Source organism: Coregonus clupeaformis, chromosome 15 (assembly GCF_020615455.1).
Source record: "Coregonus clupeaformis isolate EN_2021a chromosome 15, ASM2061545v1, whole genome shotgun sequence".
NCBI lineage: Eukaryota > Metazoa > Chordata > Actinopteri > Salmoniformes > Salmonidae > Coregonus > Coregonus clupeaformis.
In genome coordinates this window covers 17,991,287-18,017,760 of record NC_059206.1, presented here as the reverse complement: position 1 = coordinate 18,017,760, position 26,474 = coordinate 17,991,287, and the positions used below count along the sequence as shown (strand labels likewise).

The 26,474-nt window shown below is 42.0% G+C and overlaps 2 protein-coding genes across 4 annotated transcripts; one reads left to right on the top strand and one right to left on the bottom strand.

Annotated features, from left to right (window-relative positions):
- The first annotated feature begins 236 nt into the window (after window positions 1–236).
- LOC121583247 (torsin-4A) lies at window positions 237–12,568 on the top strand. The gene is made up of 3 exons (XM_041899435.2): window positions 237–392; window positions 10,315–10,791; window positions 10,893–12,568. The coding sequence occupies exons 1-3, from the start codon at window positions 252–254 to the stop codon at window positions 11,745–11,747; spliced, it is 1,473 nt and encodes a 490-aa protein (XP_041755369.1). The 5' UTR covers window positions 237–251; the 3' UTR covers window positions 11,748–12,568.
- Window positions 12,569–12,874: 306 nt separating this feature from the next.
- On the bottom strand, window positions 12,875–25,620 carry LOC121582231 (voltage-dependent anion-selective channel protein 2-like). Of its 3 annotated transcripts, XM_041897905.1 has the most exons (10): window positions 25,534–25,620; window positions 25,065–25,140; window positions 23,222–23,293; window positions 22,771–22,820; window positions 22,434–22,436; window positions 19,989–20,194; window positions 15,643–15,864; window positions 15,084–15,234; window positions 14,870–14,927; window positions 12,875–14,714 (listed from the first exon to the last, which is right to left on the bottom strand). In XM_041897905.1, the coding sequence occupies exons 3-10, from the start codon at window positions 23,286–23,288 to the stop codon at window positions 14,623–14,625; spliced, it is 849 nt and encodes a 282-aa protein (XP_041753839.1). In that variant the 5' UTR covers window positions 23,289–23,293; window positions 25,065–25,140; window positions 25,534–25,620; the 3' UTR covers window positions 12,875–14,622. The 3 variants fall into 3 exon arrangements, with proteins under 3 accessions (XP_041753839.1, XP_041753837.1, XP_041753838.1); XM_041897903.1 differs by lacking the exon at window positions 25,065–25,140 and having other exon boundaries at window positions 25,534–25,617; XM_041897904.1 differs by lacking the exons at window positions 22,434–22,436; window positions 25,065–25,140 and having other exon boundaries at window positions 25,534–25,617.
- Between the last annotated feature and the right edge of the window lie 854 nt (window positions 25,621–26,474).

Here is a 26,474-nt window from a genome sequence, read left to right as displayed (position 1 = left end):
TCTTCTCATATTTGTTGTGAGGCAAATTACATAAAATATGCAAACATTTATCACATCACCCAGCAGAGGACCTCTAACAAAGTAAACGGATTAAACTAAACAAAGTTATCCATGACTGAAGGCTGGGAGTAAAGGAGAGTGAGAGAGAGTGAGAGAGAGAGAAAGAGAGAAAAAGAGGAAGGAAGAGGAGGAGTCTGCAGAGGACAGAAGCAGGAATGGGGAGGGTGAGATGGAGAGATAGGAAGGGTTGTATGGCAGTTGTAGTTGCTCTGAAACCAGCTCACTATCCAGTCCACAGAAGGAGTTTACTGTTCTCTCCCCACAAACCTCATGGAGCGAGCCTAGTTAAGAACTCAGTCTATAGGAGGCTTGCTATTACCTATAATTTCAAGGTAAGCAGACTGGTTTTCCGGAATTTCTCTTTCTGCATTCTATTCTCCTTCTCTTCCCTCTCGTCTTTCTCACCTTCCTTGCTTACACAGTTTTCTGGGTGAGGTATTTGCAGCTGTGTCTCTAGGCCTCTGGCCAGCTTTACTCTCTCTCTCGCTCTCTCTCTCTCTCTCTCTCTCTTTCCTTTTCTCTCTCTCTCTCCTTTTCTCTCTCTCTCTTTCTCCTTTTCTCTCATTTTCTCTCCTTTTCTCTCCTTTTTCTAGAAAAGCTTTCACGGAAAACACAGAACCAGAACTTGAAAATCTATGTGCAGCAATGGAAACAGGTTATGTGAAGTGAGATCTAGTGTGTTTTAGATTCATACAAAAAAACAAGCCACAAACTTCTGGTTTCTGCTTTACACAAGAAAACCTATATGTTACACAAGACACAGAGGAACATTTCTGCTACACTCTAGTTCAGTGTGTGTGTGTGTGTGTGTGTGTGTGTGTGTGTGTGTGTGTGTGTGTGTGTGTGTGTGTGTGTGTGTGTGTGTGAACAAGGAAGGAAATGTAGTCAGCAGAGAGCAGCGAGGGTCTGAGAGAGGGACAGAAAGCTTCTGGAATGCAGACTCCCGGAAAGGCTCTAGAACAGGGCTCTCCAACCCTGTTCCTGGAGAGCTACCTCCTGTAGATTTTCACTCCAACCCTAATCTAGCACACCTGATTCTAATAATTAGCTGGTTGATAAACTGAATCAGGTTAGTTACAACGGTGGAGTGAAAACCTATAGGAGGGCAGCGCTCCAGGAACAGGGTTGGAGAGCCCTGCTGTAGAATGTGTGGAATGCAGCCATCACCTCTCAGGCCACTACCTGTACATGTGAAGGCAACCTGAACTCAGGGGTAGAGGTAACATGGTAAAAGTAAATCTGTCTCCCTCCATTTAGTATGATATGTTATAATATATCATACTAAACGGAGGGAGACCGATTTGCTGGTACGCAGCAAATTGGCCAGTGTTACCTAGTGTTGATTTTCACCTGTAACATTTCTAGTGTTGATTCAGGTGTCAAATTAACTCTGTAAGTGTTAAATTAACACTCATTGGTGTAAAATAACATCAGTGTTGGTGTTAATAACCAGTGCTAAACATAAACCACGCCCATCATTATCATATTTCCCAGCATGCTCTATTGCAAGTCAATTTTTGGAATAGTTTGTTTCAATATGTACGTTTTTGCATGTACATTAATTGATGAATGAATGTTATGCTACTCAAATATACATAACATAGATTTTTCTAAACATAGCTTTTTCTAAACTACTCCAATCTGTTACTTGGACTTATTGCACCCATTATTGAAAAGGCTATTTCAGTTTAGACGCTTTAGGTCAGGGATGAGCAACTGGCGGCCCGTGGATCAATTTCCCCAATGTTTTCCTGTTGAGCATTTGTGTAGCAGTTTTTCTCTTATGTCATTCACTGACAACTAACATTTTAGTCTAGTGGCCAGCTATCTAAACTTGTAGTAATTATGGTTGAATTACCAATTGCAAACATTTCTCTCAACCTTATGGCAAAATGTGTAGAATTGAAGGAAATTAGCTGTAAAATGGCTAATTATTCTCTCCGTCCCATGGCAAAATTAGTAGAATTGCATGAAATGAGTTTTAAAATTGCTAAATATTCTCTCCGCCCCATAACAAAATGTGTAGAATACATGCAGGCCTGATGTGGCCTGTAAACTAGCCTCCCGGGTGGCGCAGTGGTCTAAGGCACTGCATCGAGAGATCCTGGTTCGAATCCAGGCTCTGTTGTTGCCGGCCGCGACCGGGAGACACATGGGGCGGTGCACAATTGTCCCAGCGTCGTCCAGGGTAGGGGAGGGAATGGCCGGCAGGGATGTAGAGCATGGCGTTTTCAATGTCAGGGTTGTGGGTTCGATTCCCACAGGGGGCCAGTATGAAAAAAAGAATGTGTGCACTAACTGTAAGTCACTCTGGATAAGAGCGTCTGCTAAATGACTAAAATGTAAACCATGAGTTTCAGGCCACTGTATCATGAAATACGTGTTATATTGTGTTAAATAATTAAATGTTAATGATAACATATTTGCTACGGATCTCACTTGGTGAAAGCCACAGGACTGAAAATAGATGAATGCAACAACCATGTCCCTGTCACTAACAAATACAGTCATGGGTGGTAACTCTACAATTCACTCGAAAGGCAAGGCACTCCTAGAAACATGCAAGTAAGGTTTAATCTATGCAGTGTGTTAATTTAACACTGAAAAGTGTGGACCCGTATAGACACTGGACCAGTGTTAAGTTCGACACTCTCTCAGTGTTGATTTAACACTGGAGAATTTGCTGTGTATGTATTAATTTGTTGATGTCCATCATCCATTTTGTATGATATGTTACGAATTACAAATAAGAATGATATGTTATGAATTGCAATTTCTACATTATGTTACGAATTTTCAATACATATGATTTGTTTTACGAATTCCAATTTGTTGTTGCTAATGTTAGCTAGGTGGCTGGGTGGCTAACGCTAACGTTAGCTAGGTTGTTAACATTAGCTAGGCTAGGGATTCAGGTTAGGGTTAAGGTTAGGGTTAGCTAACATGCTAAGTAGTTGCAAAGTAGCTAAAAAGTAGTAAGTAGTTGCAAAGTTGTTAATTAGCTAAAATGCTAAAGCTGTCCATGATGAGATTCAAACACGCAACCTTTGGGTTGCTAGACGTTCGCGTTATGTTACAAGTTGCAAATTGTACAATATGTTACGAATTTGAAATACGTATGATATGTTACGAATTCCAATTAGTTGTTGCTAGCGTTAGCTAGGTGGCTAGGTGGCTAGGTGGCTAATGCTAATGTTACCATTAAGTAGTCTTATGTAACCATACCATTCTAATTTGAGTGTCCCGGATTTACATTTACTATGTTACTTCTCGTCTATGAGACCATGCTCGTGAAGGAGGGGGTTAAGATGGGGAGATTCTCTTTTGGGTAAAAGACCGTCCTCCGTCCTCTCTCCTCCATGACCCAGAAACCAATAAGAGTTCAAGTGGTCTTGGAGTGTGTCAATTCGTTAGTAGACAAACTGAATAGTGTCCTCCCCTACTTAATAGCCACCTTTCATTGAGGATACTCATGTGTATCCTACTACTTTTTGAAATCTGCCATACCCCCTTTGAATCAACTTTTGTTTTGTCAGAGGAAAGAAACATGCACATGTTTAAAAACAATATGCTACTTATTGTTTTATCTATAAAATGTTTTGCACAACTAACTTCATTAATTTTGAGCACTTTGCACATTGATTTTGGGATCCACCCTGTAAACGTCATTTGCCTAATAATGTGCAAATGTAGAGAAGGAAGTGCATCCACGTTCACTCTCCTCACCGACTCTCCTTGATTAACTTCAAACTTTTTCAAAAGGAGGCAAGAGAGGACGGAGGAGAGAGGACGCAGGAGGGGAGCAAATCTAATTGATAAAATGCAATTGTATCACCTCACCTGGCTGCAGGCAGGGTTGGGGAGCAACTGACTACATGTACATGTAATCCGATTTTTTAAAAACTATAATCAGTTACGTTACCAGCAAAAATGTTGTCATCAGATTAGATACTTTTGAAAAACTAGATGATTACTTCTTGGATTACATTAAAACTCAGAAAGGATGTTTGCAAAAAAATACATTATGACACCTTTCTGTTTTCTCATGACATTCAATTCAGTATTGAAAAAGGGTGCAAGTTTAGTTTGTTCCAACTGAGTGAGTATGACCACAAGTCAGTGACCACTATGACACACCAAATGCGTTTGATGGATCATTTTTATTTTCTTCTATATACCTCTTAAAGGGAAAGTAATCAGATTACATGACTGAGTTTGGGTAATCCAAATGTTACGTTAATGATTACAATTTTGGACAGGTAACTAGTAACTGTAACGGATTACATTTAGAAAGTAACCTACCCAACCCTGGCTCCTGGACACATTAAGGTGTAGTCTAATCCTATTGTACTTGGGCAGAGAATGGCTGACATTGACACTGAAAGTAAAGTTTCCTGGCAGCAGTGCCATTGTAAACTAGCTAGTCAGACTACCTGGACATGCTTGGTGGCAGAAAACAGTTACTTTCAACATTCACTCTCTTGTAATGGTTTTATTTATCTTTGGTCCACATCCTGTGGCGTGTTTTATGTGGGTAATTCCTCTGTTTCTGAGCTCTGCATGCCTGCACAAGGTCGGTGGGTGAGACTTGTGCCAAGATAAGTACAGTGGTGTTAGGTTTAGCTAGGTTTATGGGTTTATGGGTTCTCTTGTTTGCTTTACACTCTTTAGTTGGAGAGACCTGATACAATAGTTAGCTCTAGCTGTATGTGGCTGTGGGTAGAGAGGTTGCCCTTAAGCAATAGGCACAGATCTATGATCAGCTTACCCTCCCCAAATCCTGATCTGAACCATTAGAGGTGAAAACACGAAACTGACATCCATGGCTGACTATTGTGCCCCGGTGGGTGTCGACTGATAAGGCTACCGCTTCACAGGGTTTACTAGAGGATGGCTGCTGAGGTAGGCAAAGTGTTCCACGTTGTCAAGTGGTTCACAACCAACATAGGTTACTGTTGGATTTGATGGTTGTCCTGGGGCAGGCTGGTGGAGCACCTTTGTTTTATTTATGTTCATACAAGAGTCCCAGACTCTTGTATGCTTCAGAGAACCTGTTCTGCTTTGGAGCGGGCAATAATGACCTCGTATTGGAGGTCTTTGACTGTTCCAGTTCTCACTTTGGTTTTTGCGTGGAGGCTGGAAAGATTGAAGAGGTTTCCATCTGTTCTGTATTGTACAGTGATTCCTGAGTGCTGCAAGGAAGAGGGAGAAGAGAGTTGGTGCCAGCACACGCACGCACTCACACACACACACACACACACACACACACACACACACACACACACACACACACACACACACACACACACACACACACACCCATGAGCAGCACACATTTTTTATAAAAAACATTTCACAAGGAATAACAGGTTCACTTGTATTCCTGTAATCTTTATCTGTCATTCAGCAGAGAAAATGCTCTGATACCTTCGTAGATTAACGTTAATGTATTGAGTCAAACAACTGAGTTAACACTATTTACAATATAAACTGCAAAGATGATAATCAATATTTCTGTAAATGTTTCATGTGTAAGGCTGTTTCATCAGTGGTAACTGAGTTACATCACATACAGTATGAATGGGAACACAGAGTTGTCAGAGCTATTTTCTGAACATGACTCAGCCCTGTCTTTAACATTATATACACTGAGTGTACAAAATATTAGAAACACTTATTCATTAGGAACACTCAGAACAGCCTCAATTCGTCAGGGTATGGACTCTACAAGGTGTCAAAAGCATTCCACAGGGATGCTGGCCCATGTTGACTCCGATGCTTCCCACGGTTGTGTCAAGTTGGCTGGATGTCCTTCGGGTGGTGAACCATTCTTGATACACATGGGAAACTGTTGAGCGTGAAAAACCCAGCAGCATTATAGTTCTTTACACACTCAAACCGGTGCGCCTGGCACCTACTACAATACCCCGTTCAAAGGCACTTCAATCTTTTGTCTTGCTCATTCACCCTCTGAATGGCACACATACACAATCCATGTCTCAATTGTCTCAAGGCTTACAAATCCTTCTTTAACATGTCTCCTCCCCTTCATCTACACTAATTGAAGTGGATTTAACAAGTGACGTCAATAGGGGATCATAACTTTCACCTGGATTCACCTGGTCAGTCTATGTCACGGAAAGAGGAGCAGGTGTTCCTAATGTTTTGTACACTCTGTGTATCTGTTTGATATAGAGCCCCACAGTGGAGGTGTCATAATACCCATAAAACCTAGCGGTCAAACAGGGAAACATGATAATGCCCTCAAAGCCGGTGTTTAGAGGATATATTGGTGTTGTTAGGCTCGAGACGAAGTCGAGGACCTGCAGACTGTGCCAATATATCCTCCAAACGCTGGCTTAGAGGGCATTATCACTTTTATACAACAGGTTACCAACATGTTAAACTAATGGTTGACATATTTTCATTAACGTTATTTTCATGAATTTATTCATACTATTTCATCCTTCCACAAGATATAGTCCTGACACAAATCTAGGGTTGCTACCCAAGCCGACTGGTCGTTCGTTCTATCAGTTCGGTTGCCAGACACGCAACCCAGTGGTTCAGTCTTTTTACATTTTAGTCATTTAGCAGACGCTCTTATCCAGAGCGACTTACAGTTAGTGAATACATTTTTTTATTTTATACTGGCCCCCCGTGGGAATCAAACCTACAACCCTGGCGTTGCAAACGCCATGCTCTATCAACTGAGCTACATCCCTGCCGGCCATTCCCTCCCCTACCCTGGACGACGCTGGGCCAATTGTGTGCCGCCCATGAGTCTCCCGGTCGCGGCCGGCTGCGACAGAGCCTGGATTTGAACCAGGATCTCTAGTGGCACAGTTAGCACTGCGATGCAGTGCCTTAGACCACTGCGCCACTCAGGAGTTCTGTATCTATGGACACAACCCAGTCATTCGTTCCATCATGTTCCATTGCCATACTGGCTGGCTATGTTCTTATCCCTTGCTTGCTAGCTAGCCAACTCATTCAAGGGGTTTTCTTTATTTTTGACTATTTTCTACATTTTAGAATAATTGTGAAGACATTAAAACTATGAAAGAACACATGGAATCATGTAGTAACCAAAAAAGTGTTATATTATATTATATTATTATAAATATATTTGAGATTTGAGATTCTTCAAAGTAGCCACCCTTTGCCTCGATGACAGCTTTGTACACTCTTGGGAATCTCTCAACCAGCTTCATGAGGTAGTCACCTGGAATGCATTTAAATTAACAGGTGTGCCTTGTTAAAAGTTAATTTGTAGAATTTCTTTCCTTCTTATTGTGTTTGAGCCAATCAGTTGTGTTGTGACAAGGTAGGGGTGGTATACAGAAGATAGCCCTATTTGGTAAAAGACCAAGTCCATATTATGGCAAGATCAGCTCAAATAAGCAAAGAGAAACAACAGTCCATCATTACATTAAGACATGAAGGTAAGTCAATCTGGAAAATGTCAATACGTTTCTTCAAGTGCAGTCACAAAAACCATCAAGCGCTATGATGAAACTAGCTCTCATGAGGACCGCCACAGGAAGACCCAGAGTTACCTCTGCTGCAGAGGATAAATTCATTAGCGTTAACTGCACCTCAGATTGCAGCCCAAATAAATGCTTCACAGAGTTCAAGTAGCAGACACATCTCAACATCAACTGTTCATAGCCTCAGAACTCTTGCCTCAAGATATGATCAACAGCTTCACTTCTATTCCCGTAATATTTATCTGTCAATCAGCGGAAAAAAATGCTCTGATACCTTTGTAGATTAATGTTAATGTATTGATTCACACGTTACGTAAACTGAGTTCTCACAGTCTGCTACCTCTCATATCTGACTATATATCTGACAACAGGACATGGCTGAGGGTAGCACTACACACCAAGTTTGACATCAGTCAGATACGACTGTTTGCACATCAATATACGGCCTGAAAGGATTACACAATATCCACATTTACATTTTACATTTTAGTCATTTAGCAGACGCTCTTATCCAGAGCGACTTACAGTTAGTGCATACATTATTTTATCGAACCCACAACCCTGGCGTTGCAAACGCCATGCTCTACCAACTGAGCTACATCCCCTGCCGGCCATTCCCTCCCCTAATCCACGAGTTGCAATATCTCAACAAGGATATTTTTTTATATTTATAAGCCATTTAGCAGATGCTTTTATCGAAAGCGACTTACAGTCATGCGTGCATAATTTTTTTTTTTGTGTATGGGTGGTCCCGGGGATCGAACCCACTACCGTGGCGTTATTTACACAATTACATACCCAGGTAATTTACTGAGACAGTGGATACTGACATATACAGTTGAAGTCGGAAGTTTACATACACCTTAGCCAAATACATTTAAACTCAAATTTTCACAATTCCTGACATTTAATCACCACTTTATTTTAAGAATGTGAAATGTCAGAATAATAGTAGAGAGAATGATTTATTTCAGCTTTAATTTCTTTCATCACATTCCCAGTGGGTCAGAAGTTTACATACACTCAATTAGTATTTGGTAGCATTGCCTTTAAATTGTTTTACTTGGGTCAAACATTTCAGGTAGCCTTCCACAAGCTTCCCACAATAAGTTGGGTGAATTTTGCCTCATTCCTCCTGACAGAGCTGGTATAACTGAGTCAGGTTTGTAGGCCTCCTTGCTCGCACACACTTTTTCAGTTCTGCCCACACATTTTCTATAGGATTGAGGTCAGGGCCTTGTGATGGCCACTCCAATACCTTGACTTTGTTGTCCTTAAGCCATTTTGCCACAACTTTGGAAGTATGCTTGGGGTCATTGTCCATTTGGAAGACCCATTTGCGACCAAGCTTTAACTTCCTGACTGATGTCTTGAGATGTTGCTTCAATATATCCACATCATTTTCCTTCCTCATGATGCCATCTATTTTGTGAAGTACACCAGTCCCTCCTGCAGCAAAGCAACCCCACAGCATGATGCTGCCACCCCCGTGCTTCACGGTTGGGATGGTGTTCTTCGGCTTGCAAGCCATCCCCTTTTTCCTCCAAACATAACAATGGTCATTATGGGCAAAAAGTTATATTTTTATTTCATCAGACCAGAGGACATTTCTCCAAAAAGTACAATTTTTGTCCCCATGTGCAGTTGCAAACCGTAGTCTGGCTTTAATATGGCGGTTTTGGAGCAGTGGCTTCTTCCTTGCTGAGCGGCCTTTCAGGTTATGTCGATATATAGGACTCGTTTTACTGTGGATATAGATACTTTTGTACCTGTTTCCTCCAGCATCTTCACAAGGTCCTTTGCTGTTGTTCTGGGATTGATTTGCACTTTTCGCACTAAAGTACATTCATCTCTAGGAGACAGAACCTTCCTGAGTGGTATGACGGCTGCGTGGTCCCATGGTATTTATACTTGCGTACTATTGTTTGTACAGATGAACGTGGTACCTTCAGGCGTTTGGAAATTGCTCCCAAGGATGAATCAGACTTGTGGAGGTCTACAATTTTTTTTCTGAGGTCTTGGCTGATTTCTTTTGATTTTCCCATGATGTCAAGCAAAGAGGCACTGTTTGATGGTAGGCCTTGAAATACATCCACAGATACAGCTCCAATTGACTCAAATTATGTAAATTAGCCTATCAGAAGCTTCTAAAGCCATTACATCATTTTCCGGAATTTTCCAAGCTGTTTAAAGGCACCGTCAATTTAGTGTATGTAAACTTCTGACCCACTGGAATTGTGATACAGTGAACTATAAGTGAAATAATCTGTCTGTAAACAATTGTTGGAAAAATTACTTGTGTCATGCACACTTGCCAAAACTATAGTTTGTTAACAAGAAATTTGTGGAGTGGTTGAAAAACTAGTTTTAATGACTCCAACCTAAGTGTATGTAAACTTCCGACTTCAACTGTATAAGCATGTGTAATATTGGATATTTTTTACCATTCTATTTGTTCAGTGACAGGCAAGTTAGTTAAGAAAGAGGAACGTTTAAGAAGGAATTCAGTTTCAGTGGCCAAGCTGTAACCCTCTGGGTTTTTCAATATAACTTTACAACTATAGTGAATCTAACACCATAACCTATACATTAGCATTCACATATAGCATATTTAATGCATCTTAACAAATAATCTACAAGTACATTCTTCAATAGTTGGCATTCCTTCTTGGTTAAGTATCTTTTCCGAAAATAGATCATAATTCACTGCGACTGTAATTGAATGATTAAAGCCCCTCTCTCTCTCTCTCTCTCTCTTTCTCAGATGGGCGACCAAGATGTTTATGAAAGACTGTCGGGGTCCCAGACAGACGGAGAGATGGGCGAAGAGAAAGAAGGAGAAAGCGAAGGAGAGAGTGAAACGAGGGGGTCGTGGACAGGCGCTCAGAGTTTCTGCCAGTTCTCATCCTCTCTACGTGCTGTGGTTCGCATTAGACAGAAATACCAGACCATGAAGAAACGACGGCTGGAGTTAGCCGGGCTGGGTGGAGGAGGGCCAGTGGTAAGGGCTGGTCTCCTCACTGGGGCCCCTGTTCGCACCAGCCCCAAAATCTTCACCTTTGAGGGGTTGACCCCCTCCAGCTCCACCAAGACCGCCCCCTCGCTCCTCCAAAAGAAGAAGATGAAGAGGTCGCGGCGGGTTATGTTCCCCAGTGGAGGGGGGTGCAGGGCCCCCGTCGTACAGGAACACAGCCGAGCAAAAAACTGCCTCTTCCTCCTCTGCACCATCCTCTTCCTCCAGGTAATAAGTGAATGTGTGTATGTGTGTGAGGTTCATCTTCATCTTTGTCATCCTCTTTGTCTGTGTTTATGTCTTATTCTGTACTTTCTCCCTCCCTCCAGGTGTATAATGCCATAGAAAACCTTGATGACCACGTCCTGAAGTATGACCTGGAGGGATTAGAGAAGACTCTATGTAGGGAGGTGTTTGGCCAGCAGGGGGCGATGGAGGCTCTTTTAGCCCAGCTCAGAGACTACCTCTCTACTTACGTCCACAATAAACCCCTGGTCCTCTCCTTACATGGGCCCAGCGGCGTGGGGAAGAGCCACATAGGGAGACTCCTGGCTGGGCACTTCCGCTCGGTGGTGGGGGAGCCCCTGGTTCTCCAGTACTTTGTGTTGCACCACTGCCCCCTGGAGGATGAGGCCTGGCGCTGCGCCCGAGCTCTGACGATCTTAGTGTCGGAGACAGTGCTGAGAGCAGAGGAGGAGGAGAAAATTCCGGTATTCATATTTGACGAAGCAGAGCACCTTCACCCAGAGCTGCTTGATGCGCTGAGGGATCTGGTGCAATCAAAACGCTCCAACGAATACCTGAACGCAGTCTACCTGTTCCTTAGCAACCAAGGACACAACCACATCACTATGCACCTGCTGCACAACTCATCCAGCGACTCCATGATGAGGGTGTCTGGGTACCACGGCAACCTCGTCAAGGAGCTGACTCCGTTGTTGCAGAAAACTCTGGAGAAGCTCCACCCACTGTGGGCAGATGCTGAACTCCTACCTCTGACCCTGCTGGAGAAAGGTCACGTGACGGAGTGCTTCCTGGATGAGATGACGAGGGAGGGATTCTACCCGGACCATACCAACATTGAGAGGCTGGCGGGGGAGATAGAGTACTACCCCGTGGTAGGGGGCCGGGTTTATGCCCGGACAGGCTGTAAACAGGTGGTGGCGAAGGTCAACCTGCTGTGAGAGACCTACAGAGGGATGTTGAGATTACAGAAGACAGGGACAGAGAAACACGTGTCCTGAGTAAAGATACTTCTGAACAGTGTCTGGCGGTTCCAAAAACTGTTTTGGCCCATAGCCTTTTGGAGCCTTTTTGTGTTTCTTGTGATCCATCAAGTAAACAAAGCCAACATTACTAGCCAGAACCCACCATTGGGGAAAAACTTTGTCGTATGTCTGAGAATGAGGAGTATCTCTACGTTGAAGGCTAATCATGTCAGATAATAGTATTTTCTACGTTCTGTAACTTAGCACCATCCTGAACGAGCCCCTTGGTTACTAGATGAATAGATAATTACCATTTAGGTATGAAAAAGAACAGGCTAGGTAGGGCTAATATCCTAGCCTGCACATCTGCAGAGTGGAGTCAAAATCAGGAGTTGTGGTAATGGTGAAGCACCACTGCTCATTCTCCCACAATGCTGTTATACAGTAATACACAGACCCATTCCCAATAGAGCCTTCAAACTCAACTCTGGACCTCGAAGCCAGTTCCACTGCATTTTTTCATTGTTCCCTTCTAATCAGGGACTGATTTAGAAATGAGACAACAGGTGTGTGAAATTAATTATCAGGTAAAACAGAAAACAAGCAAGCTCCAGACCTGGTAGTGTAAGAGTTGAATACCACTGCAATAGAGGAAGACGTTAGTAATTGGACCAAATGAGTCTGGCTGTGTCAATGATAACTGCAGGGCCAGGAGCAGCACAGGGAAATGTGATGCAGTATTTGAAGTATTTTGTTGACAAATATACTGTTTTGATTAAACTGTATAATGCTTTCTAAATTATTAATCTTTCTGGTTGACAGTGACCAAGGGGTTTGGGGCATAATGCTTAAGCAGCTTGTTCTGAAACCCCCAGAAATAATTTGAAATTAGAAATACATATGAAAATTATTCCAACTGAACCAAATACTGGAATTCAATGGAATAAGCAGGCTGGTATGGTACAATCTCAGAAACACTCTGCCCCTATTCATCACATGGATATCTATAATCTCAACACCCTATCACTACTATTCTCACTTCAGTGTTAATGGACCATGAACATATTCTCAAAATAACTGAGAAACAAAAGGACACCACATCATCAAGACAAGTTCTTTTTAATCAGAATTCCATTACTTGAGGTTGGAAAACAATGAGGTTCTGTGTCCGAACACACAAAATCAAAAAGATTCATAATTATGACACAAATGGAAAGAAAACAAAGATAAATGGATTCATGGTTTATGACTTGGTAAAGGAGGGACCGAGCCTACACAACAGCCTCCCTTCAAGTGTTGTCTAACCGTACGAGTGTTGAAACTCGTAGGAGAATATGTATACTATGTACAGGGACTGTCGATTGGCTCCCGAGGGGACCAATGACAGCCAGGAAGGGGTGTAGGTCTAAAGCAGCATGAGCAACAACATTCTAGAATGGCGCCAAGATTCTCATTCTAGAACAGACTAAATGGAATCCCCTGAACATAAATTCGAACAGAAAATCCTCTCAAATGGCGTTATCTCCACATCCCTCTTCATGTGACCACAGATCTTAACAAGACTAGATAGATTTAAGCAACACTGTAGAAATGCAATATTTTCTAATCTACTGGAAGATTCCACCATATTGTTTTCACCTACCAGCTGTCCTCTAAAGATGAGTGGCCTCAGAGCAAAGACAAGGACAGGAAGAAATGTTTTGAGTTTCGGGACATGTAGAACTGCATTCAGCCGATAATACTCCTAATTTGTCCTTCCCTTTATAGCGCTGTATGTGTAATGTAGAATCTTCCTTCAACTCTCCTGCAGACTCCCTTCTTGTTCAGTGCAGTTACAGTAACAGCAGACTGTAGTGGTGGTGAAATGGTTGGTTCCTTCTCAGAGTTGGGCTCAATTAAATCTCAGTTCGGTCAAGTCAGGAATTGAAAGAAAAATTGGCTGAACTGGTCTTACTCCAACCCAGTTGCTTCTGGCTGTAAAATGCCTCTTTCCACCAGGCCTATGACCAAAACTAACTTGACGGTTTACATCCGTGATATGAAAACATACAATTGAAGTCGTACACATCCAAACTCACAAACATCCTATGATCACACTGGGTTTAACTGACACCATGGTCCACAACTGAACACAGCACAACCAAAATACACCTAAACAATGTTTTATACTCAAACCAATACAAAAGAAACAGACGGCATTATTTTTAAACCAAGAGAACACTGGGCTTCAAATGCTTCCATCCTTACTAAGCCTTCTGTTCTACACCCGATATTCATTCAGACATGCTTACAATGAAATACGAAGGGGAATATATACGAATATAAGCTTACATGAGCGACACATTTACCAAGAGTACTCAACCAAACTCCTACTGAAATATAACAAATAGTGCAACTTCAGTAACCAGTCAGAAGATAAAACTTAGCCACAGTTTCTGTACAACGTCTGTTAAAGGAGAGGTATCCATCTCCAGTGCCTGCCTTTATCCACCGAAACCCTCAATTTCAAACTAGATGACCAGTAGTGATAACTAACTAAACCAAAAGACTAGAATATAATGGCCATGACATTACAGAATGTCTCTCTCAGTCTATGTATTCATTCATGTATTTTAGCTACTTTATTCAAGATGGACATGGCGGCCACAGGTTTGACTACTACTGCCAAAACACTCAATGTGTGTGTGTGCGTGTAAAGGGACTGTGGTGTGTGAGAGAGAGGGGTGGGAATGGAGAGGCTACATGATGATGGTTTTGGATAAGGGCTGTGGTAGGGTGTGTGTGGTTGGGAATGGGGGGGGTGATTGGTTCTGGGCTCTTCTCTTGGTTGGTGGGTCTTGTTCACGCCACTCTATGCCTCCAGCTCGAAGCCCAGGCCCACCTTGTGACCGCCGGTGTTGAAGTTCTTCCCATCGATCAGGGCTGACAGAGTCACCTTCACACCTACACAGAGAGGAGAGGAATATTACTGGAGATGTAAAACAATATAGCTAGACCTAAAATGACAGTTGTGCTCAGAGACCTAGCTCCAAGGATATCATGAAATGTAATCAATCAATCATTAGATCACAATCTTGTTTATTGTGATTGTTACTCACCTGGCCTGAGGCTCTGGGTGTAGCCGACTCCAATCAGGCTGGCGTTGTTCACTTTGGCCTGCAGGGGGAGAGACACAGAGACAGTCATTGAACATGTGTTAGTGTGTAAATCTAAATTAATTGTAAAGGGATGCATCCCTGCTAGGGGTGGGGCTTCAGCAAGAGCCTGGGTTGAGACTAAGACAGACAGAGTGTGTTTCTGTGTGTTACTCACAGACAAGGAAGCGTCTTTGTCCAGAGCGTATTTGGCTGCGATGCCGAAGCGTGTGTTGTTGCTGCCGGCCGTCCAGGCCAGAGTGATCGCCGTCTCCAGCTGGTCATCCACCTTCTGGTAGATAGAACCTCCAAACTCAGTCCCATCATTACTGAAAGAGGAGAGAGAACAGTTACAGACATGCCCAAATCAACCCCTAGTTCATACTCCTAGACATCTTCTGGTGGATGAGAGAGGGCATGATACAGTAAGAAACAATCCTAAATTAATGAATACCTCCCTACGCCTTACCATTATTACTGAAAAAGATCATCCATAGAACAGGCCTCCCCATTCAGGTCAATGGTGGCATTATGGGTGGACTGGCAGCCATTTTGAGTTTACCCATGAGTTAAACAGTCAAATTCCAAGGCCATTCTATGGATTATATTTCTATGAGAGACACACAGGGCAACGGAGGCCACGGTTACCAAACTTTACCATCTAACACATTTCTGATGACTCACTTAAAAACAAAACCAGTGTTTCTAGCCATGATCCACTACACTGAGATACTCACACGTTGGTGTGGAGCTGGAAGTCTCCAGCCTTGTATCCCAGGGCGAAGTTGTTCTGGGCCAGTTTGGACTTGGCCATATCGAAGGCCATCTGGTACCCGGCCAGCCAGCCCTCATAGCCCACCACGGCTGCTGCGTGGATTATGGGACCCTCGAAGTCAACGTCACAGCCCACATTAAGGAAGTCACGCTTGTAGCCAGTCTTCAGCTTGCCACTCTTCTTGCTGAGAACAGATGGAGAAGAGAGAGGACAGGCAAATTAGACAAACAAATATCCTTTCATATCGGATCCTTGATATTCTAAAAAAGGAAAGGTAATAGCATCTTCAATAAATAAATCCTTTCATATCTTTTAGTCAAGTCATATTTTAGTTAACCTCCCCTTTCATGTAACAACGTCATGACCATCATGCTTTTATGGAAAGAGGGTCATTTTGTACATGTATTAAACTGCGAGGTCGACCAATTCCAGTCCACTCCTTAGGGCAGGGGTTTTCAAAGTGGGGAACAGCAGGGGGTCTCAATATATACTGTATATTTTTTTAACATTTGAAAATTACTAACAGATTAAACGAATTTTGGCCAAGGGATCCGTGGAATAAGTTAAAAGGGTGTAATACAATACAATGTAATTCTAAAATGTATGCTCTTAACCCTGGGCAACATGGGCCTGGGAGGCTCATAGGGATATGGTATCCACAGTACTCCTGAAAAAGAAAAGGAGAGCCGCACACTCTAGGAGCTCAGATGCAATAATTTAATAACCTAATAACCAACGTTTCGACAGACAAGCTCTCTTCATCTGCGGGTCACTAGTTTATATAGTGTCAAAGGACACACGCAGGTGTCTGTAATCATGGCCGGGTGTGGCCTGATATCATTGGTTAATTCACAGTTAAACAGAACATACAAAAAACATGAATAGATAGCATATGATCATAGATACAACTTGGCTACCTAGGCCCAACAACATTTACAATGAATAGCAAAATCACAATAATCACACGAATGGCTTCAAATCAAAGTCTACGTTGAGACCGAAGGGAGCAAGGGTCTTTAAATTTAAGATCCAGGCAGCCTCTCGTTTTAACAATAAGTTATCGAGATCACCCCCTCTCCTAGGGAGGGTGACCTGTTCAATGCCGATTTAACGTAAGGACGAAATAGAGTGCTTCGTTTCCAAAAAGTGGGCAGCGACTGGGTAATGGGTATATCGAGTTTTTGCACCTAATGGTGCCACGATGCGCCGAGATTCGCACTTTTAATTCGCACTTTGTTTTATCCACATAATTTTTACCACAAGGACAAGTTATAAGATAAATAACTGCCTTTATGGAGCACGTAATAACACCTTTGATTGGGATCTGTTTCCCTGTTTGGGGGTGTTTGAAGGATCTACATTTGTAAGTGCCATTGCATTGAGCGCAGCCATTACACTTGTAGTTTCCATCCGGTAGAGGCGCAAATAGATGTTGTGCAGGGATATTTAGGGGTGGTAAATCAGAGTTTACCAATTGATCGCTGAGATTTCTGCCCAGCGAGAATACAACCAAGGGAGGGTCCGAAAACACATTACCAATACTGTCATCGGATCTTAGAATGTGCCAATGTTTGTGAACGATTCCCTTAATTTGTTCAGAGCACTTTGAATAGCGTGTAGTTAGAACGAAAGAATGCTTCTTTTTGTGAGACTGTCCTTGAAAGAGATCAGATCTTGATTTGTTTTGTTTCAATGGCAGTATTAATCTGACCATTTTTGTACCCCCTCTCCTTGAATTTTCTTTGCGTCTCAGCCATATTTCTGTCGAAATCTGATTGTTTATGGCAAATTATTTTGATTTGACAGAATTGGCTGTAGGGCAAACTGTTTTTCAAGGGAAGCGGGTGACAACTATCAGCCCTCAACAAACTGTTACGATCAGTAGGTTTCCTGTAAAGAACATTATCCTCACACAAAATCAGAAGATCAAGGAAACTGATTTGACATGTGTCAGATTGCATAGTATATCTCAGGTGCTTAGAACAAGAGTTAAGAAAAGCATGGAATGCCTGGAGCTGTTTTGAATCACCCCTCCATAGAACAAAAATATCATCAATGCACTGTTTCCAAATAATAATGTTAGGCAAGAAAACCTTTTTGAGAGGATTGAAAATGGACTGTTTCTCCATGTAACCCACATACAAATTAGCATAGTTAGGAGCCATAGGGGATCGTCTGAATAAAAAAATCATTTAGAAACATTAAGTAGGTGTGTGTGAGTACTATTTCAGCCAATGTTATAATGCATACAATGGAAGATAGTTCATTTGGGTCACGTTGCAGAAGAACCACCAATTATCCATTTTTCAACTGAATAGTTCTTAGCTTTAAAGCTGCAACAAAGAATCGCTCTGCCTCATAACAAAATGTGTAGAATTGAAGGAAATTTGCAAAATTCTCTCCGATGGCAAGAGATGGGCCTTTAAAATGTTCCTTCCCAGGGCCCCAAGACTTGGTTCGTCTGGCCATGCACTGCCAAAGTCATATTAAAACTCTTTGTATGTTATTTTTATCTCACTCGAGTTGTGTTCTGATTATGAGGGGGTCCCTGATGAATTTGCCATCACTGAAAGGGTCCCCTGACCCAAAATGTTTGAGAACCCCCGACTTAGGGGTCTGGGGTCCTCCCCGGTATAATTTTATGTAGAAGGACTGAAAAGCTCAGTTCTGGTGACTTTTTAAAATGACATTAGACTCCAAAATGAATGAAAATAATATGCTGACACCATCTAAAATATAATTTGGCTCAAACGCATTAAGGAGGAAAGAAATTCCACAAATTAACTTTTAACAAGGAACACCTGTTAATTCAAATGCATTCCAGGTAACTACCTCGTGAAGCTGGTTGAGAGAATGCCAAGAGTATGCAAAGCTGTCATCAAGGCAAAGGGTGGCTACTTTGAAGTATCTCTCATTTAAAATATATTTTGATTTGTTTAACACTTTTTTGGTTACTAAATTACATGATTTCATATGTGTTATTTCATAGTTTGTCTTCACTATTATTCTACAAGGTAGAAAATAGTAAAAATAAAGAAAAACTCTGAACAAACTTTTGACTGGTACTGTACAGTTGTGATCAAAAGTTTTGAGAATGACACATATATTAATTTTCAAAGTCTGCTGCCTCAGTTTTTATGATGGCAATTTGCATATACTCTAGAATGTTATGAAGAGTGATCAGATGAATTGCAATTAATTGTAAAGTCCCTCTTTGCCATGAAAAGGAACTTAATCCCCAAAAACCATTTCCACTGCATTTCAGCCCTGACACAAAAGGACCAGCTGACATCATGTCAGTGATTCTCTCGTTAACACAGGTGAGAGTGTTGACGAGGACAAGGCTGGAGATCACTCTGTCATGCTGATTGAGTTAGAATAACAGACTGGAAGCTTTAAAAAGGAGGGTGGTGCTTGAAATCATTGTTCTTCCTCTGTTAACCATGGTTACCTGCAAGGAAACACGTGCCGTCATCATTGCTTTGCACAAAAAGGCTTCACAGGCAAGGATATTACTGCTAGTAAGATTGCACTTAAATCAACCATTTATCGGATCATCAAGAACTTCAAGGAGAGAGGTTCAATTGTTGTGAAGAAGGCTTCAGGGTGCGCAAGAAAGTCCAGCAAGCGCCAGACCATTCATGTGTGGGTTTGCTTCTCAGCCAAGGGAGTGGGCTCACTCACAATTTTGCCTAAGAACACAGACATGAATAAAGAATGGTACCAACACATCCTCCGAGAACAACTTCTCCCAACCATCCAAGAACAGTTTGGTGACGGACAATGCCTTTTCCAGCATGATGAGCACCTTGCCATAAGGCAAAAGTGATAACTAAGTGGCTCGGGGAACAAAACATCGAAATGTTGGGTCCATGGCCAGGAAACTCCCCAGACCTTAATCCCATTGAGAACTTGTGGTCAATCCTCAAGAGGTGGGTGGACAAACAAAAATCCAAATTCTGACAAACTCCAAGCATTGATTATGCAAGAATGGGCTGCCATCGGTCAGGATGTGGCCCAGAAGTTAATTGACAGCATGCCAGGGCGGATTGCAAAGGTCTTGAAAAAGAAGGGTCAACACTGCAAATATTGACTCTTTGCATAAACAATGTAATTGTCAATAAAAGCCTTTGACACTTATGGAATGCTTGTAATTATAATTCAGTATACCATAGTAACATCTGACAAAAATATCTAAAAACACTGAAGCAGCAAACTTTGTGAAGACCAATACTTGAGTCATTCTCAAAACTTTTGACCACGACTGTACATACATACATACATATCAGATTGATGTCTCTCTCTCACCCTGTGTTTGGTACGAAGGATGTGTCCAGGGCCACCTTGAGTCCCTGAGCCAGCTGGTCCTCCACAGTGACCTCTGTAGCCAGGGTGTTGTCTGTGTTCCACTTCTGGTTGAAGCTCAGGCCCAGCTCCTTCATCTTGTACTTGGTCTCCAGGTTACCTGCTGCCTTCCCCGTGTCTGTGTTACTGGACCCTGATGTGTTGAACTCCTGAGGGGGAGAGAAGAAGAGGGGGAGAGTGAAATAAAGAGTGAGAGGGTGAGAGAGAAAAAGAGAGTGGGAGAATGTGTGAGACAAGAGATGGTGTGTTAGGAGATAGAGTTGGGGTCAAAGAGTTATAAAGGACTGAGGGAATGAGTAATTAGTGTGTGAGTGAGAGAAGAGGAGAAAGAGAACTCTAGAAGAGCAGATTGTTGAAACTGTCGTTTTGTGCTGACTGCATTAGACACCCTGAAAGAATCATGCACTATGTGAGGAGAAACACCGAAAACAGATTACAGGTGAAAAGAAAGGTACGCCAGGAAAATAAAGGTCAAGAAAGTGAGGGATGCAAGGTAAGGAGGGTGGATGACTGGATCCCTGGGAGAGAGGAAAGATCGATAATTCTGGCAGATTGGTGCAGCAAAGCAGTGAGTGGCACAGTCAGTGATTGGAGCCTGATAAAGAAATGGATGACAAACAGACTAAATGTAATTAGTTGAAGAGACAAGAATGAAAACAACTGGACAACAACATTGATGAAAACCGTATCACTGACGCCAAACAGTAAATCCAGCTGGACAGAAATGGATGGGAAATCAATTTAAATTTGGTAGGGCTGACCCCATTCAGTCGACTGATCGATTGTTTGGTCGATAGGCTGTTGGTCGGACGAGATTTCTTTAGTTGAGCAGTGGCAAATATATTTATAAAAATGTATGGCACACAAGACACCTGTCTGATTCATGCCCGTCTGTCTAAGTGGACTAATCCATTGCGGAAGCCGTGGGGATAGCACACCAGTAGTACATTTACTGTTAATTCCCATCATTTCTAATCTACAATGTTTGTTTGGTGACGGTAATTTCTGTTAATGCATTCAATATGTTATTATTACAGTCTTACCGTTGTCATTGTAGGAGTGGACACGTTGTTTGCAGAGCGCACAACCTAGGCTACACTTGTGAGAAAAAAGTTTATTTCATTCCATTTACGAGTTATCAATGTATTCATTGTCTTTTGTTTGGAGCGCTCCTGTCAATCTTGAGTAAGGACACGCACCTGATTACACATAGAAGTAGGCCTAGGCTACCTGGCCTACGCACAAATGTAGGCATATAAATGTGCCCATTTGGGGATATGATACTATTTCTGATTGTTTAAATTCACCATCACTGTGTAGCCTCTCAAAGTAATTTTTCTTCGCCTCAAACAGCAAGTAAACAAAGTCTGTTTTTACATCCATTGATAATGACAATAGTTCCTCAACGTAGCCTATTTGAAAAATCTTTCCAGCTCCCGCCCTTTCAATAACGACTCAGCATGAAAGGGGGAAAAAATGTAATGCTCTGATCCGGTGGAAACGTCATAAAATAGGCCTATCTGATTACTTCTTATCCGTTGCGAAGATAGTCTACAGCTGTCCGTCTGTCTGGAACTGCATAGCCAACGTGATTTATAGGATATTTATTTTCGTCAGGATATTTTCTACCTGCAGGCTGCAATGTTTTTATTTGGTGGTTTATGTAGGCTATTTTTACACATTGGCAATGGCATCATTTTAATTTTGATTAACCACATGACATTGATTTAGATATGAATACTTTATTATAAATTAAATGAAACTGTTCCACAAAAATGTGCATAACTGGTGCGCAGATTAGTAGAAATGGTACGATAACTTTGCACTCCAAATGGAAAAGGTTGCCGACCGCTGGTGTAGCCTATTACCGGCAACGTTAGGAGCGTAATGGCAGAATCTGCGAAGGCCAGCAGCAGCAGGCAGTGGGAGAAAGAGGGTTGGGAACAGTTTTTTCCCCCCCATCTGGTTAGGCTATATTGATCTCTGGCCCCCTCTTTAGTCATTTGTGTGACTTTAATCGCAGTGCTTAAAGCATCAGACAAGCTCAGTAGCCTACATATAGTTGATTTTATTCAAACATATATGGAAAAATATTTTTGTATTTATTTAGACCAATCGATTGATAAAAAGAACAGATGACTCTTGGTCGCCAAAGATAAATAAAACAAATTGTAGGGGCCAGCCCTAAAATGTGGACGGACACAAAAATATGTATAATATTCACTGGACAGTGATGAACATGCAAACAGACCACCAACAGTACCATCAGCTGGACATAAGAGGATGCAAAAAACACAAACACACAGTCTGTCTGCATCTCCCGGCACATATCACATATCATGCAGTATATACATATAGACATCAGTACACTGTGGGAGAGAGTCTTACCATCTACAATAGAGAGCAGTCCAGGAGGCAGCGGGACAGAGCAGGGGTTAGGATGGCAGATAGGGAGGAAGGGAGATAGACATCCCCCCACCCCCACAGTCTTACACACACACCAGGCCTGTCATATCTCTCTATCCTGAAGCATAGAGCCCCTAGCAACCTGTGAACCTTAGAGCTCAGAATTACAGACAGTTAGAATGGTTGTGTTATAACAGAACCAGACAGGATTAGAGAGAGAGTGAGAGAAAGAGAATTAGAAAGAGAAGCTGAGGCAGAGCAGGTGGGACAGGGGAGAGAGGGGAATGTAAAGGGGAAAGGACAGTAACAGAAGACTCACCACTCCGCTCTGAGACTTGGTCTTCAGGTCCAGCTTCACAATGCCGAAGACTGGATGATTAAACAAGAGGTTGATGAGTTAATGGTACATCTGAGCAGACTCGTAGAGTCATAAAACATATGGCCGCGATACAGTCGAAGACTTGTGAGAAAGTACGAATGACAATTGGTTTATGATGCGTTGAATTACACATATCATGGTTTGCTTTGCTTTCTAACAACCCATAACCTCGCCAGCCAAATGCAATTAAAAAATGGTATACCTCACATTGGCTGATTCCCAGTTTACTTTGGCGTTTCAAATTCTGGCAAGACCAGGCTATAAACAGTAACTTGATCTGTTCTTTCCTGCTTTAGCCAACTCCCCTGACTGTCTTTTTTTGTGTGGAATTTTGGCTTCTCCTCCTTAGCCTTACTGTTCAGGTGTGCAAACATGTGTACTATTAACTCACCATAGCCCTTGCTGAATATATCCTTGGCAGCCTTGCCCAGGTCTGAATATGAAGGAGGAACAGCCATTGCACCTGGAGAGGAGAGAAGACAGGACATTCAACACATGCATGCCTGTGTCCTACTGCAATACTTGACTCAGTTCACATAGATCAGGTGGTTGTTCGGTGGAATGTGATTTTCTAGAATGTTGCAAACAGCCGACACGATTCCCTCAGGACTGATTTGGAAAAGTCAGAGGTGGTATGTATTTTCTTGACTGGGGACAACAGGAGCTTGCAGAACAGGCTGCAGTATTTGCAAACCTACATCCTTGTTATGGCTTGACAGGACTGGGCACAGACACATATTGTAACAATATTTGCAGGCATCACAAAACCAAACTAAGAATTTATTAGGAATCCCCATTAGCTGCTACTCTTCCTGGGGTCCAAACACATTAAGGCACTTACATCATACATAAAACAAAAGATAAAACAGTACATCATATAACATTACTACACCACTACATATCTACAATACAAAATGTATGATACCACCATACAACAATATTACAATGTACGTGTGTAGAGTTAATGTACTAGCGTGTGTGTGTGTGTGTGAGTATGCGTGTGTCTGTACCTGTGTGTTCTCTTCACAGTCCCCATGTAGTCATAGCTCTATGTAGTACTGTGCGCCTCCCATAGTCTGTTCTGGATTTGGGGATTGTGAAGAGATCTCTGTTGGCATATCTTGTGGGGTATGCATGGGTGTCTGAGCTGTGTGCTAGTAGTTTAAACAGACAGCTCATGCATTCAGCTTGTGAACACTTCTTACAAAAACATGTAGTGATGAAGTCAATCTCTCCTCCACTTTGAGCCATGAGAGATTGACATTAATGTGAGCTCTCTGTGTATATTTAAAGGCCAGCCTTGCTGCCCTGTTCTGAGCCAATTGTAACCCGAGGTCCCTCTTTGTGGCACCTGACCACACGACTGAACAGTAGTCCATGTGCGACAAAACTAAGCCCTACAGGACCTGCCTTGTTAATAGTGCTGTTAAGAAGGCAGAGCAGCACTTTATTATGGACAGACTTTCCCCATTTTAGCTACTGTTGGTTAACATGCTTTGACCATGACAGCTTACAATCCAGGGTTACTCCAAGCAGCTTAGTCTCCTCAACTTGCTAAATTTCCACATTATTCATTACACAATTTAGTTGATGGCTACCTAGTTGATTTTTACAGGAGATATTTCTATTCATGTGTATTTTGAGATACCTTGAAATGTCGCAAAGCCTTCTATTCTATAAAATTATCAGGTTAGTAATAACTAAATGTATTTATAATGTAAAATGTTTTACTGTGCTAGTTAGTTAGCTAATGTTCAACGCTATAAAATTGTAAAACTGTATTATCCTGCCAACTACCTAACAGTGGGACTCTGGTTAATCCACTCCTGATTATCTTTCAAATTGAGGACGCGATGACAGCTAACTTTAGCTGAAAGCTGATTTGCTGGATGAATATCTTGAAGGTGAGGGTCATAGGGCACAAAGTAATATCTTTGTGCCCTAATATCTGGCTTAACATGTATTGTGCACCGTCCATTTCGGACAAAGGACAGCAGATGGGACAGTTTGGAGAGTGGTGTTTAGCAAGGCTAGCCAAATTGTCCTAGTTGGAACGCTGGCTAGGCTAGGTAGCTAGCTACATCTGCGTTGGGATGGCTTGACTTCATCAGTAAATTAGCTAACTAGCCAAAAGGTAAGTAAAGATATTCCAAACAACAAATTATACGCTATATAAAAGGTTTAAGACAACTTCACTGTATAAATATTGTAATTAGTTGGCTAGCTAGCCTCACCCAATGTAGGTCGTAGCTAACGTTGACTCGCTAACTAGCCTTGGCTAGTTGTCACGAAAACCATGGTACACGCCCACTATTTGTTTGAAGAAAAAAAAAAGAAAAAAAAATCGTATATTAAGCCATCATTGTAATGTAATAGTTTATATCTTGAATTAACACAAAATTCTACTTTGTATTAGACAGCACGACATTGCCAAACAACATTATGTAACATTTGCTAGGGGACTAGCCAGTGCTAAGAACTAGTAAGTTAGCTTGCTAGCTAACCACATTACTCAACAGATGGACATTGGAATAGTCCCCTTGTAGCGGGTTAGCTAACATTAGCTAGCTAGTTGGTGCAGTGGCTAACCTTGGACAAACGCGCTAGTTAGTGACATGCATTTTCCATGATTCTTCCATGCAATAAACAGCATTATAACAATAAACCATTGTGCTATATCAACAGTAGCTAGATTGTTCATACCGATTTTATGTTGTGAAGCGTCCTTCACCCTGTCAAAGCTAGCGTACTTTAGCCCTCTCCCACCAACTAGCATGAAGCATCTGCCTGGAAAAGATAGGGCACAGTGAAGGAGACACAATGAGCATGCGCAATTCACAAGGGCGAGGGCATGAATGACTGCAGCAGAATGTTTTAGCGACATAATTTGTCAAATTCATTCCAGCATTAGCCAATAAAGCAAAATATTCAGTGAATTCAATTTATTCATAATCAAATTGCATCTCAAAAGGCTTGGGGCTTGGGAGGGACAATCTTTATGCTTTTTGCAGCCCGTCACTAGTTAACGTACCACAGCCATAATCCCCGTTTATTTCTACAATTTATCTTCTTAAAATGTGATTTTAAACTTAACTTTGACAATAATATTTACCACACTGCTAACTTTATGCCTAACCATAAATTAAGATCAAAAAGCACATTTCTTGTTTTAATGAATTTTTACGATATAGCCAAAGATTTGCATAACTAAACCAAGATAGACCACAGCCTGTCGTTTCCAATGTGAACAAATTAGTCATAGTGTGCAGAACAAGCAAGGAGGTGGGCAGAGCCAAACACGAGCTAGCGAGATCCTATTGGCGCGTTCTAGCCATATCTGCATATTTTGTTAGGAACGCCTCCTCTGTGAAGTGCGCATGTGCAATAACTCAATTTGCCTTTGCGCTCCTCCTAAATAACGCGATTAAAAAAAAAAAACTTTGAAAGGGTTAAGTCTACAAAACTTAGTCCACTCTGTTCATAACAGATTCTAGTTTTGGGAACAGAAAACTGTATTGAGATTAAATGTTTCATCGATGAGAAAATGTGCAGAATGTCGGCCAAAATCCATATCGTTCCATCTTCTCCCACTGCCGGCCAGTGGGCTTCCACTCACTACCAAAGCTTCCCCTCACTACCATATT

Coding starts and splice junctions, on each gene's coding strand:
- LOC121583247 (XM_041899435.2), top strand. CDS start 252: ATGGCAGTTGTAGTTGCTCTGAAACCAGCTCACTATCCAGTCCACAGA. Junction 393..10,314: donor CTATTACCTATAATTTCAAG/GTAAGCAGACTG, acceptor TCTCTTTCTCAG/ATGGGCGACCAAGATGTTTA. Junction 10,792..10,892: donor GCACCATCCTCTTCCTCCAG/GTAATAAGTGAA, acceptor CCCTCCCTCCAG/GTGTATAATGCCATAGAAAA.
- LOC121582231 (XM_041897903.1), bottom strand. CDS start 25,606: ATGCTAGTTGGTGGGAGAGGGCTAAAGTACGCTAGCTTTGACAGGGTG. Junction 22,821..23,221: donor TATATTCAGCAAGGGCTATG/GTGAGTTAATAG, acceptor TTAATCATCCAG/TCTTCGGCATTGTGAAGCTG. Junction 14,715..14,869: donor CACCCAGAGCCTCAGGCCAG/GTGAGTAACAAT, acceptor CTCTCTGTGTAG/GTGTGAAGGTGACTCTGTCA.